The sequence below is a fragment of the Myxine glutinosa genome, chromosome 2, assembly GCF_964187855.1.
Source record: "Myxine glutinosa chromosome 2, kmMyxGlut1.1, whole genome shotgun sequence".
NCBI classification, from domain to species: Eukaryota; Metazoa; Chordata; class Myxini; order Myxiniformes; family Myxinidae; genus Myxine; species Myxine glutinosa.
In genome coordinates this window covers 165,690,242-165,705,592 of record NC_136262.1, presented here as the reverse complement: position 1 = coordinate 165,705,592, position 15,351 = coordinate 165,690,242, and the positions used below count along the sequence as shown (strand labels likewise).

Here is a 15,351-nt window from a genome sequence, read left to right as displayed (position 1 = left end):
GTAACTACTTCTCCGATTAATATGAAACCTTGAAAAGGCACATCCTCAGGTCCCCAGCAATATACCTGGCAAGTTTCAAGTATATCGGACCCGTGGTTGTCGAGAAACAGCGGTCACAGACAAACAAACACACAGACATACACACAGACACACACACAGACACACACACAGACACACACACACACACAGAGATTACTGGAATTATAGATAGATATGTAAATCCATTCAAAATTTCACTTTCATTTCAAATTTCACAAAAAAAAAATTTCAAATTTTTCCCCATTCCCTTGGGAACAAAATTTCGTGTTGTCATTTCAAATGTCCCTTCCATGATCTGCCACCTTGTCCCTTCCGTGATCTGCCATCTTGTCCCTTCCGTGATCCGCCATCTTGTCCCTTCCATGATCCGCCATCTTGTCCCTTCCATGACCCGCCATCTTGCTCACGTGATCTTGCTTTGGTTTGGCGCGACCGATAAATTATTTTCACCTGGTGATTAAAATCAATAAATCACAATACAATACTGTACAGAACGGATTTTGAATTCGAAACCGCTCATCATTTACGCCAGCTACACCGACTTCTTTTTTCCACCAGCAACACCGACTTCAGTTTTCCGCCAGCTACACCTACTTCAGTTTTCCGCCAGCTACACCGACTTCATTTAAGCCAGGTGCACCGATTTCAGTTTTCCGCCATCTACACCGACTTCATTTAAGCCAGGTACACCGATTTCAGTACGTACCTGCCAGTTGGACCTACGTACCTGGTCCAGTCGACTAGAAGTCTAGACTATATAGCCTACAGTAGGTAAGTCCTGCATTCTATCCCAATCCATCCATTCAATAAAATTAATTTTAATTTAAATTCTAAGCCCAAGATCAAACAACCTAGCCTAGCTAGGCCTACAGATGTTTGCGAGGGCTGCGTACTGATCGACTGACCATTGTCGACGAAGCTCTCTACGCAATGTGTATTCATATTATATTATTGTTATTGTTAATAATTATTAGTAAATTGATTGTCCACAGACATAATCGCAAAATTTGGTTCACTAAGAGACACATACCACTTAGGTATGTGCAATAGGTGGGGAGCAATGGGCGAAGGAGGAGAAAAAAGAGGAGAGGGAAAAGGAGAGGAAGAGGAATGTGTGTGGTGAAAGGGGTGATCTCAGAGCTTTGTCACGAAAACTGATGCAATAAAATGTGAACTTCGCACCCAAGTTTCTGAAAATGGTGCAGCCTCCTTCCTGGATATGGAAATGGCTAATTTTCGCTCCAACTACTCCTGTTCTTCTTCTGCCTCAACTTGCTTCCTCATGATTGTGTGACGCCGATTCCACATCATCACAAGAGAAAAAGTCCAGATCTCTCGACCTTTATTAGAAAGGCGTTTCAGAACTTTTTTGCTCAGTACAGGACTAATGAATAAATTAGTCTTATTGATGATGTCTTAATGTCTACCTGCGTTGGCGGACAGGTCGAACAATGGATAAAATAAACAGGAAATTGATCGAGATGTGGTAACCGCAATGGGAAGCAAGGAGAAACTGACGTTTCAGCAAAAGGAACTTTTTTATTATATTTTTTTTGAAAAAAAGCAAAATAAGTTTTTTTTTTGACCTTCACTGGAGCAAAAGAAAGGTTCTTTTTTTCTGACGAAGGGTTAATACCTGAAACCTCAGTTTCTCCTGGCTTCCCATGTGGTTGGCATACCTCAATCAAAGTCCTGTTTTTTACATCCGTTATTCCAGTTTTTTCAGGCCGACTAACACAGATGAAAATCTCCCATTTCACAAAAAAAGCTTTCTTCAATCTTCTCGGCATCAGATATTGACTCCACCTGGGAGTGCTTTCAGAAAATCTCTCTCTCTCTCTCTCTCTCTCTCTCTCTCTCTCTCTCTCTCTCTCTCTCTCTCTCTCTCTCTCTCTCTCTCTTTTCTCATTAGTATGCTCTACCATCCATCTTCTTGGTCCTGCTATGCAGACTGTTGTTGCAAGGAAGTTTCGATCAACTACGGTAGCTTGCTTTCTCCAAAATGGAAGGTGAACCCAACTGAGCGCAAGCGTATGACATTTGGCAAGGTATGCAACAAGTGAGTGTTCATCCTCAGGCGAGTCAGAAAACAAAATCAGACCAATCTCACCACTGATCTCTCCAACCCTGTCTCCTTCCTCAAATTCCAAGTAGTGCCTTGTTAAGTCTGTCACCAGGGTATGCATCCCTTACATCAATCATCATGAATGGCTTGGGGCATGAAAAAGGTCTCAATGCAGTGTTCTCCTCCAAAGCTTATGGCGACAATCCATTCCTGTCCATCAGCACCATACTCAACTAATTCTGCTTCCACTACCCTGTTAGTTTTTGCTCCTCCAGGTCGGAAGCGAAAATTCTGTTCTTTTGAACAGACTTGACTCTTCTTTTGTGATGGGCCAGGATGGCATTCGTTGCAAAGGGGAAGAGTCTTTGTTCCCAAATCCTGCTCTGCTGCTCCCGCTTTCCCTAGCTCCTCCACGAGCCTCGACCATGTATACAAAAAATTCACCTTGGGCACCTCCCATCTTCTTGAAATACAACCAGCATCATTCCAATGCACAATTAGACAGCATCTGAAAATGCAAAGCCCATCCGTGATAGTTTGTATTCAGTCATCTTCTTCTTCTTCTTATGTTCACGGTAATGAAAACAGTTAAGAAAAATACAAAATTGAAAAATTGCCAATTTTATGCAGCCTTGACCTTTGACCTTTTGATCTAAAAGAAAAACATTCGACTCTTAGCTTTTGATTACTGAACGAATTCAGTGAACCCGATATGCATTTTTTTTTTTTCAGGTCAATTGTGTGATAATTGGCGATTTTATGCAGCCTTGACCTTTGACCTATTGATCTAAAAAGAAACAGCTTCTAGCTTTTTATTGGTGAACCAATCCAGTGACCCCAATATGCAAATTCTTAAAAGTTCATGTCTTTTTTTTTTTGGGGGGGGGGGGGGGGGGGGATACAAGATCGAGGCTCGTTTAAGAGCTAACATCAATCACAAAAAAAAAAACGGATGCACAAAACATACAATAAAGGGAGCGGGAGACAAGATGGGGCGAGAGAGGGAAGCACATAAGTACAACAGCAGAGAACAGGGACATCGGGAGATCCGTGGGAGGGAGAGGGCTTGGGGAGAGGTGGCATGAGAGGGAAGGCGGGGGGAGGATGGGGTGGGAAAGGTATAAAACACATGGACTTAGCTGGAACTTCCAGGCAAGAAAGAAGTCGGTATTTCAAAAAAAAAAAAGTGGATCTGGGGTGAATTAACGGGGGTAGAAGAGGTCAAGGTCAAGGTCAAGATTTGGCTGAAAATTTATGATTTTATGCAACCTTGACCTTTTACCTTTTGATAAAACAAAAACAATCTGCTTCTAGCGTTTTATAGGTGAACCAATTCAGTGACCTAAAATGCGTATTCTTAAATTTTCAGGTCAATCAGATGAAAACTGACGATTTTATGCAACCTTGACCTTTTCACCAAATTATTAATTTTCCTTCTCCATATTCTCATGATAGAACTTTGGTGAAAATATGATGGCAATAGCTCAAATGATCAAAAAAGTTACGGCACGGACAGACAGACAGACACACAGAAGTGATTGCAAAACCTCGTATTCCTCAATTACAGGTAAATAACCGTATTAATTTCCAGTTGAATGCCAGCAAAGTCGTGGAATCCATCACCCCCAACATTTCCCAGTCGTGGAATCTGTACTCTTCTCGAAAGGCCTGATCTCTGATCATCAGTTTGTATTCTATCCCACTCACTCAAATTTGGGATTGCTGCTTTGCTCTCAACAACACAAGGAAGCCCTGAACCTTAAAGAAAAAGTCATGACTGTGTCACTGAGCATATCACAGGCTTGAAGCACTATCTGGCACCTTGCTCTGCTTGTCAAGCTTTCTTCCTGTACCAACCAAAGTATTCTTTATTCCTGGTATGGTGACTTGCTCACACATGCAATCAGTGCAGAGCTCTCAATTGTACCTTTTCACCTCCCCTGCCAGTGGTGCCCTGAGTTACCCAAGGTAGAAAGTTGGGTTCAGTCTTTCCCTCATATACCATACCATACAGACCTCTTTAATGCAATGGAAAAATCCTCTTTTCCACTTGGTCGACCATTCGACATAACAACATAAGGTGAACCACCACAATGACAGACCAGTCCCTTGAACTTCTCGGCCTCATGATCAGTCATAACCTCTTATACTCACACCCTATAGTGCATTCAGAAAGTATTCAGACCCCTTCACTTTTTGCACATTTTGTTATGTTGCAGCCTTATGCTGAAATCGTTTAAATGCATTTTTTCCCTCATCAATCCACACTCAATATCCCATAATGACAAAGAGAAAACAGGATTTTAGAAAGTTTTGCAAATTTATTAAAAAGAAAAAACTGAAATATCACATTGACATAAGTATTCAGACCCTTTGCTATGACACTTGAAATTTAGCTCAGATGCCTCCCATTGCTCTTGATCATCTTTGAGATGTTTCTACACCTTGATTGGAGTCCACCTGTGGTAAATTCAATTGATTGGACATGATTTGGAAAGGCACACACCTGTCTATTTAAGGTCTCACAGCTGACAATGCATATCAGAGCAAAAACCAAGCCATGAGGTCGAAGGAACTGCCTGCAGAGCTCAGAGACAGCATTGTGTCGAGGCACAGATCTGGGGAAGCCTCCAAAAAATATCTCTGCTGCATTCAAGGTTCCCAAGAGCACAGTGGCCTCCATAATTCTTAAATGGAAGAAGTTTGGAACAACCAGGACTCTTCCTAGAGCTGGGGCCGCCCGGCCAAACTGAACAATCGGGGGAGAAGGGCCTTGGTAAGAGAGGTGACCAAGAACCCGATGGTCACTCTGGCTGAGCTCCAGAGATCCTGTGTGGAGATGGGAGAAACTTCCAGAAGGACAACCATCACTGCAACACTCCACCGATCTGCTTTATGGTAGAGTGACCAGACGGAAGCCTCTCCTGAGTGAAAAACACATGAAAGCCCACAAAATCGTGTTTCTCACAGTCTGAGAGTCCTTTAGTTCTTTTTTGCAAACTCCAAGTGGGCTTTCATGTGTCTTTTTGTGTGTGCTATGTATGATACCTTTCTCGTTTTGTTTTCAATTAGTTTAACACATAAATTAATAATTAAAACATAGTTTTCCATTTCCATCATCAAATTTTATCCCCCAAAAACGAGTGTATTGTCACCGTTTAGTGGTACCTAAGTATTACTAGTGGTAGAAAATGTTTGTGCACTATTTTTCACTTAGCTGTTTGTTGAGTTGCCATGTAAACATCATGTATGCAATGAAGCGGATTGCTGAAGCCCCATCATCTCCCCCTCCCTCGCCCCATTCCCTCTACTCTATGCATCACATACTTGCTGTTTTTCTTCAATCTCTTTCCCCCACCTTCCCCAATTTCTTTATGGTTACATGATAAATAGATGGCCTGCTTAATATTTGCCTATTGTTTGAAAGAGGACCTCTCTAATGTGCAATTTTCTGATGTTTCTAATCATGTTTACACTTCACATCATGTTTAAACCTGCTTTCACATTACTGAAGTATTCTGCTTCAGGTAAGACACCGGCCAATCAGACATATTTTCCTGCCATCATGTCATATGGCTAAGCAATTTGTTGAAACAACCGACCCAGCTGTTCCTACTGACTTCGACATCTTGTGACACCAGACACTAAACCGAGTGCAAGGAAGTCGTAAGATCCGCCCTGTCAAGGTAGTGACAGTGCCTGAATGGTGTTGCACCTGTGCGATGCTGTCAGGCAGGTCGTTGACCTAATGTGATGAGGGTCGTGGTCTTGGAAAGCTTGAGATGTATGACCTGGGGTTTATTGAGCTTTGTTGAACAGTATTGAGCTCTGCTGTATTAGTTTTTCATAGCATCATAAACATCAATAAAAGGACCAGTTATAGCGATACATGACAACCGTTAGATGGTAATATCAGTCCCACAAATACTTTGTTTTCAAATCTACCACCGAAGAGCCTCATTTGTCACTAACTGATTGATTCATAGCTTCGGCCGTATAACTAATTGTGAGAGGGTGTTGCTGCCCCTGAGGTCAATACTGGCTCGACCCAAGGAACAAGGATTTTGCATTGATTATGGCAAATCAAATTGATAGACGATTCTTGTGCATACAAAGGGAAATGAAAAAAGTTTCCAAGAAAATATAACAACTTTTACTCAATTGGCATCAGGAAACTTACCCACCACTGCGAAGAATGTGTGACACTGGACGGAAACTAGGGAGAAAGGGAGTAACATCTGCGCAGGGTTTTGCTTCATGTCAACAGAAAATTATTTGAGAGAAAAACTGTTTTAACTCTTCCTGTTCCCGACAATGAACCGAGTCTCATGTCTTTATTTCTCTTTTCAGGTTTGTCCTCCAGGGAGTGTGGACGTTCGGGAATTTCAGTGCGCTTCGTACAACGGTCGGCCCTTCATGGGGAAGCATTACGAGTGGGTGCCCTTCCTGGAGGGTAGGTCATGCCAACAATTTAGTGACAAACGATAAACAAGTTCAATACTTATTGTCCCCTCCTTGAGCTACAACTGTTGTACTTCCTTCGTAGCATCTTTTGTCGGATGTTGCCTTGTCCAAACTCACTCATTTTATTAAGGGATTTTAGATGATGGAGTGGCTCAGTTATTGCTAGGGTAGCTCACAGCCCGCAGCGACATGCAGACCCTGGGGTTTTACTGCTTGTGGATGTGTATGTACATTGAAAATGTTTGAATCATCCATTATTCAAAGAGGAAAAGCACATCCAACCAAGAAGCTCGTGTTTTGGACTACTCCAATGAGTTTGTATCAAACATGAAAAATCAGACTTTGTCTCTGGCCCTTTACCAAGAAAAATGAATACCATAAGCACAAGGGCATCGAACACCATGAGGGCATGTTTTTAAGGCCTCAAACTAAATTGTATCCTTCCTGTATGTTTCAAAATTGGAGAAGAAACGAGTAAAAACTTTGGTTGTAAGAACATATTTTCGAAAAATTCATGGATAATCACAGCTGCCCCAAACTTCTCCAATATGTACATGATATCATACAGGTGAAAACGTACAGTATATGTGTGTATGTACATACATATATATATATATATATATTATTGTATGTCTGATTTTTTCACACAAACACACACACACACACACATATATATATATATATACATATATATATATATATATATGTATATATATATATATATATATATATGTATATATATATATATATATATATATTTTTTATTTTTTTATTTTTATATATATATATATATAAATATATACTAGCCGAAAGCACCCGGCGTTGCCCGGGTTCTTTTTGAATGAATTTACTAGTATAATTCAGCTTTTACTCGTGGCTGTAGAAGATTGACTACTATAATTCAGCTCAGCTTTTAATTGCGAAATGGGCCCAGCCCGGCCGAGGCGGCCTTGACCGGCCTCGCCACCTTGCTTATAACCTTCCCGGGGCCCGTCCCGACATTTTTAGTTCTTTTTGAATGAATTTACTACTATAATTCAGCTTTTACTCGTGGCCGTAGAAGATTGACTACTATAATTCAGCTCAGCTTTTAATTGCGAAATGGGCCCAGCCCAGCCGAGGTGGCCTCGACCGGCCTCGCCACCTAGCCTATAACCTTCCCGGGGCCCGTCCCGACATTTTTGGTTCTTTTTGAATGAATTTACTACTATAATTCAGCTTTTACTCGTGGCCGTAGAAGATTGACTACTATAATTCAGCTCAGCTTTTAATTGCGAAGTGGGCCCAGCCCGGCCGAGGCTGCATCGACCGGTCTCGCCACCTCGCCTATAACCTTCCCGGGGCCAGTCCTGACATTTTTTGCTTTCGAGGTTTCCTCCTATCTTTCACCGTTCAGGAGATTAGTGTGTGCAGACAAACAAAAACTTTCTTTTATATATATAATAGATAGAAGATATGTGTGTATATATATATATATATATATATATATATATATATATATATATATATATATAACTACTGTCATCTGGATTTCCCAACTGTCATCTGGATTTCCCAACTGTCATCCGGATTCCCCAATTGTCATCTGGATTTCCCAACTGTCATCCGGATTCCCCAATTGTCACCTGGATTCCCCAGCTGTCATCTAGATTTCCCAACTGTTATACGAGTATTTCTGGCTGAGCCAATGCTGAAAACCACAAGATTCTGGGAAACCAGCCAACACAATCGAAAATAAACACCTTTAGAGGCCATTTTTCGCCGCTGAGCAGGGGTTGGCCTTTTTCGGGCACCATGGGTCCCCTTTTTTGAGGCAATGTTTTATGGCCGGATGCCCTTCCTGCCACCAACCCTGTTAGTCGCCTCTTGCAACACACAGGGAATTACCAACCCTGTTAGTCGCCTCTTGCAACACACAGGGACTTACCAGTGAACTGGTGCTCAATTTGCCGACCTCAGACGGTTGACAGGCTGAGTCAACCCCCCTGGCGTTAATTCAGAGTTCGACCGGGATTCGAACCTAGGATCCTTGGATCCCAAGCCGACACCCTAACTGCTAAGTCAACACCAGGCATCTACAATCAAAAAGAGGAAGTGATATTATTATTTTTTTACAAGTGAAAATGATCGAGAGTGATTTCCTGACCATTTTTACCTTGAAGGGCAATTGTTAATTATATATTGTGATCGTGGTATTTTTTTTTCATTTTTTTATTATATTTTTTTGTATACAGAGTCGAGGCTCGTGAAAGAGCTAACATTTATCAAACAAACAAATCAAACAAACAAGCAAACAAAGTATATAAAAAGGGGAGCGGTCGACAAGATAGGGAGAGAAGGGGAGGGAAGCACACAAACAACATTTGAGAGCAGGGACATCGGGAGATGTGTGGGAGGGAGAGGGCCTGGGGGGAGGCAGGATAGGTATAAAACGTAAGGACACCAAGGACTTCCAGGAAAGAAGACAAAAGTCACCTCAAAAAAGTGGATTTGGGGTGAAATTAGCGGGGGTAGAAAAGATCAAGGTTTTGGATTGGGGAAGATAAGAGATGGTGGTGAACAGCCGTTTTAAAGACCTGGAGGGAGGAGTGGGATTGCAGAGAGTGAGGGAATTTGTTCCAGAGGCGGGAGAAAAGAGGAATGAAGGAGTGAAGGTGAGCAGAGAGTCTTGATTTTGGCAGTTTAACCATAAGAGGGTTGCAGGCAGATCTTGTGCGACCTGCAGGAATATTTGGGGGACAGAGCCCAGAGAGAGCTGGGGGAGCAAGGCCGGAGAGGAGTCGGTAGAAGACGGAAAGACCACCAACCTGCCTGCGGTGAGTAAGTGAAAGGCCCTCGGAGATAGCGTCATCGCGGGAGATTCCAATGATTCTGAACGCTTTGGTTTCAACAGCGTGAAGACGAGCTAGGTGTGAGGCAGAAGCACCAGCCCAGAGGGGAGAGCAGTATTCCATTGAGCTGCAGATGAAAGCCTTGTACGTGGTGAAGAGCTCAGGTGTGCCAAGGAAGGACTTCGCACGACGGAGGATGCCCAGTCGGCGACTGGCTTTGGAGGCCTGCTTGGAAATGTGGTTTTCCCAGGAAAGATCATGGCAGATAGTGATACCCAAAAGATTGAGTGACAGAACTTCTTGGAGAGGATTATTCAGAAAGTAGATGGGAGGGTTGTCCAGTTGGTCTTTTCGGAGAGACATCGTAAGAGTGTGAGATTTGTCAGGATTGAAAGACATGTTCCACTTGTTTGCCCAGTCTGTGATTTTGTCCAGGTCTGCAGAGAGTGAGCAGGCTGCAGACTGCCGATCTGAGGGATGAGGAATGGAGCGGCAGAGAGTGGAGTCATCAGCAAAGAGATGGAGAGGATTTTCAAGAGAGTCAGAGAGATCATTGATGAAGACCAGAAAAAGCACAGGGCCCAGAACACTGCCTTGGGGAACTCCAGCCTGAACAGGAAGAGGAGATGAGAGAAACCCATTCAGGGCCACACGTTGACTACGACGAGAGAGGAAGTCCGCCAGCCATGCGTGGAGATTTCCATGGATACCAAAGGAGGAGAGTTTGGTGAGCAGAGCGGGGTGTCAGACCATATCGAAGGCACGTGATATGTCGAGGGAGACAGCTCTAATTTCCTGTTTGGCATTGAGGACCTCCATCCATTGTTGAGACAGCAGAAGCAGCATGTCCAGAGTAGAGTGACCTGGTCTGAAACCAAATTGATGATCAGAGATCAAGCCATTGGAAAAGAGGAAAGATTTCATATCCTAAGCAATGATGGATTCCATGACTTTGCTGATAATTGGGAGAAGGCTGATTGGTCTGTAGTTGCTAGGATCTGTTTTTGCACCTTTTTTGTGCAAAGCGGTGATGTTGGCTGATTTCCAAGCAGATGGCAGTTGACCTTGAGCAAAAGAGAGGGTGAAGAGAACAGAGAGAGGGAGTGAAAGTGTGGAAGAACAGGATTTTAGGACCCGTGGGCTGATGCCGTCCCCGTCAGGTCCAGTTGCAGAATCAGAGTTGAGGGATGACAGAAACTTTTCCACCTTGTCAGGAGGAAAGGACATGGAGTCCAGGAGCAGCTGGGTATGACTGGGTACGGTGGGTACAGAGAGGGATGGGTTTGGGACACAAGATTTAGAGGCAAACACAGAGTTGAGGCATTCAGCTTTTTCATGTGCGGAGTCAGCTGTGTAGCCGTTTGAGGTAAGGGAGGGGATGCAGGGGGAACAAACACCAGAAACAGATTTGACCAGATGCCACCAGGATTTGGAAGAGGGAGACAGAAAAGAGAGTTCGGTCTTGAAAATGGAGAGATATTGTTTCCTGGCTCTCCTGAGGGTGGACACACACTTGATTCGGGCTTTGTGAAAGGAAATGAGATTTCCTTCCGTTGGATTTGCTTTCCAGGAGACGAAGGCAAGTTGTTTCTGGGCAACAGCCTCACCACAAGATTCCGTGTACCATGGATGGGAGGAAGGGTATGACAACTGAAGACGAGATGGGATAAATCTGTGCTTGAGAGAGAGCAATTTACTTTGGAAATTATTACAATTATTGGGGATAATAAATCAATTGTTAAAATGGACAATGTGCCACAAAGGAGAGAATTGCGATACGGCGCGATACGTTTTAATTCACCGTTTGGAAACTGTAGAAATGACAAAGAAGTCTTAAAAAGTGGTTTAAACTGTTTTTTGGTCCAGAAAACTTTCTTTTTTGTTGATTTCTGGGTATTTGGTCTCAGAAACTGGTAATTATTGGTAAAGCCTCTCAAGTGCTTTGACTCAAAATACCGAGAGTCACCAAACGGGCATACCACCTCCAATCTTTAAGGTGTGATTTGAGACTATGTCCTCGTTGAGGACTTGCATCTGTTTATTGAACACGATTATCTTGTACAAAATGTGTTTGTCAAACTTCAACATTCCAATCAGGCAATCGTCAATGGAGATGGACGTATATAATGAGTTCCAATCAACTATTGCTTGATAAAGCCGTTTGTGTTTAAATTTGCTTTACTCACATGTGATTGATATACAGGCTTTTCCATAACCCTAAGACACCAAATATGAAATCTCAAACGACAAACTGCTAATTTATCATGTAACCATGAACGGACTGTTGAGTGCACACCTGAATAATCCCAAAAATTAAAATTGACATGTTCTGCAGACAAGCGGAAAGAGATTTCAACAATTGAGCGATTGAATGATTGCAATTACTCACACGTGGAGTATTTCCAAATTCAAGTTTTCTTGGCTTTGAATTCGATTTTCAAACCTGTTTTCATTAAATATCATTAATGGGAAAGTATATAATATTATCTGCACATTTTATAATATGGTAACACTGTGGTTCGATTGTGGATTTTATTGGATCTCATTGGATCTCAGTTTTTTTCTGAAACACTCTTTATTGTCACTTTGAAACTTGTAATATTACATTGAAAGCATCTGTTATATTGATGTAAAATGATCAATATTGCCATCCATTAGTAAAAGATGGAATAACATGAAATAATTTTGCATCAAAATGTAAAATGTACTGCACTTCATTTTTATTTGTTGATCATTATCTGTCATTTTTACTATGAATTTGCTGTTTATATAATGTTTAATGCTGTATGACAGGATGTGCATTGGTAGCGCACTCACATTTGAGATGTCTGGTCTGAGTTCAATTCCCAACTAAACTATAAATGGTTGGAATGGAATTTCTATACATCAGGTGAATGTTAAGTTATCCTGTCTGCTGATGTTAGTTGGGAGATCTTAAAATATCCCACGTTGTCTTTTGCGCAGATTAAGTGAGTTATCATCGGCCTCCTGAACAAATTGCATATTCATGCCACCTTCACTCAATTGGCAAGTTTTTCCAACTGGTTCGTGAAAGACTTGTGCCCAAAACTTTCTCTGGCTGACCCTACCATAAAGTAGAGATAATTGTGACCCTTGAAGTAGTGCTGATGCTTAAAGTTACATAATTGTCAAGGCAATAAGAATGAAAGATTGAACAATTTTCCATTCAAAGATAGTTTAAATTGATATTCCTTCTTCACATCCCCCAAATTCACAATGACCTCAAATTTGATTTTGTCCAAATCCATCTTATTGTTATCCACTTTGGGCGTGGGAGGGTTGTGTATATATATATACACTACATGACAAAAAGTATGTGGACACCCGAATATCACACATCTCATTCCAAATTCATGGGCATTAACATGGAGTTGGTCCCCCACCCCTTTGCTGCTATAACAGCCTCCACTCTTCTCGGAAGGCTTTCCACTAGATGTTGGAACATTGCTGCGGGGATTTGCTTACATTCAGTGACAAGAGCATTCGTGAGATCGGGCACGGATGTTGGGCGATTATGCCAGGCTCGCTGCCGGCGTTCCAATTCATCCCAAAGGTGTTTGATGGGGTTGAGGTCAGGGCTCTGCGCAGACCAGTCAAGTTCTTCCACACCGATCTCGACAAACCATTTCTGTATGGACCTCACTTTGTGCATGGGGGCACTGTCATGCTGAAACAGGAAAGGGCATTCCCCAAACTTGGAAGCACACAATCGTCTAGAATGTCATTGTATGCTCTAGCGTTAAGATTTCCCTTCACTGGAACTTTGGGGCTTAGCCCGAACCATGAAAAACAGCCCCAGATCATTATTCCTCCTCCACCAAACTTTACAGTTGGCACTATGCATTCAGGCAGGTAGCGTTCTCCTGGCATCCACCAAACCCAGATTCGTCCGTCGGACTGCCAGATCATGAAACGTGATTCATCACTCCAGAGAACGTGTTTCCACTGCTCCAGAGTCCAATGGTGGCGAATTTTACACCACTCCAGCCGACGCTTGGCATTGCGCATGGTGATCTTTGGCTTGTGTGCGGCTGCTCAGCCATGGAAACCCATTTCATGAAGCTCCCGATGTACAGTTGTTGTGCTGACGTTGTTTCCAGAGGCAGTTTGGAACTCGGTAGTGAGTGTTGCAAATGAGGACAGACGATTTTTACGCGCTACGTGCTTCAGTACTTAAGTGTCCCGTTCTCTAAGCTTGTGTAGCCTTCCACTTCACAGCTGAGCTGTTGTTGCTCCTAGACATTTCCACTTCACAATAACAGCACTTACAGTTGACTGGGGCGGCTCTAGCAGGGCAGAAATGTGACAAACTGACTTGTTGGAAAGGTGGCATCCTATGACGGTGCCACCTTGAAAGTCACTGAGCTCTTCAGTACGGCCCATTCTACTGACAATGTTTGTCTATGGAGATTGCGTGGCTCTGTGTTTGATTATACAGTATATACCTGCCAGCAATAGGTGTGACTGAAACAGCCGAATCCACTAATTAGAAGGGGCGTCCACATACTTTTGGCCATGCAGTGTATATATGTATATACAGTTTTTTATGTTTATATGCATATGTATATATATATATATATATATATATATATATATATATATATATATATATATATATACATACATATATATATATATGAATATGTATATATGAAGGAACAGTAAAAAAAAAAAAAGGTGGGAAACACCAACAGCAGGTTTGAAGCTAAAAATAGGGGGAGATTTGGACAAACAATGTGTGTGGGGAGGAACGAGGGGTAGGGTAAGATCCAAGGGGTGGACAAGATGGATACATAAGGAAACTCTCAGGAAGGAAAAACTGGAAATTTGGAAAGAAGTGGGCTTGGCTGTGTGGTTAATAGGAGTAGAAAAAAAATCATGGTTTTGGATGGGGGATGATTTGAGATGGTAGTGAACAGCCATCTTGAAGATCTGGGGAAAGAATGAGATTGAAGAGAATGTCGAAGGTGATTCCACATTCTCTTCAAATTTTTGTCAAATTATATGTTTTTCATTGTACGTGTGCAGTAACACGTGTGTGGTAAGCTTATCTGGACAGTGTGAACATTTGCTCAACGCAGTGGAGTAATTTTAACCTCCTGCTTGTGGGTAGATTCCAGGGTGCCTGTGATGACATGTGCTTCAGCACAGGAAAAGGAGGAATTTGGAGACTATATGCGAATTGCTCTTGGTAGAGTTTGTTTTGAGGCGTCTGTTGATTAATTTAACCCCCCTTTTCTTCCCTGTAAGGAGTAGTAGTGTGGAGCGCATAAAGGCCGAGCACACATGGCAGCTGAAACCTCTTTGTGTTGTTGTCCAAATGTATGGAGGGCTGTGATTAATCGACGCTGTACTTGAAAGCACATGTGATGAATTTTGGAAGTCATATGAATTCTCCATGAACACCCAAGGGTATAGCTTTGGTACGGGAAGGGGGCAGAGGGGGCTCGCATTAATAAACACGTCCAATGAAGGCAGGGTTTTCATACACCCACTGTGATTGCCAATGTAGTGGAGTGCACTACTCAGCTGGGTAGCATGCCAAACCATAACTTCAATACTATTCAAAGTAAATATATTAAATGCTATGTGTGGATGCTATCGGCTTTCTCCGTGCCACATTTCCTACTGCTGGGATGTTGTAACTACTTGTGAATTACATCCGTGCTGTGCTCTCAATGCAAAACATCAACGACAGGAAGCCCTAGTAATGGATGTGTTTCGATGATGTACGTTCCATACCCAGAGAAAACAAGAAGCAAAAGACATAAAATATCATAGCCCCTGCCATGATTTTAGTAATTTTACTGTATTGAGTTAAAGGCTGTCAGTCAGCTATCTTCTTTGGTCAGATGACAAAGCAAACTCTTCTGCATATATATATATATATATATATATATATATATACTCATGTAATGTCTTTGTGCCAAG

General features: G+C 42.3%; 1 protein-coding gene across 3 annotated transcripts in view; it reads left to right on the top strand.

The window, feature by feature from the left end:
- THSD4 (thrombospondin type 1 domain containing 4) overlaps positions 1-15,351 on the top strand; it is a 274,230-nt gene that overhangs the window by 16,379 nt on the left and 242,500 nt on the right. For all 3 annotated transcript variants that reach the window (XM_068106810.2, XM_068106811.2, XM_068106812.2), the window contains exon 6: positions 6,455-6,557. In XM_068106810.2, the coding sequence (XP_067962911.2) occupies positions 6,455-6,557 (103 nt within the window). The remainder of the gene's footprint in view (positions 1-6,454; positions 6,558-15,351) is intronic.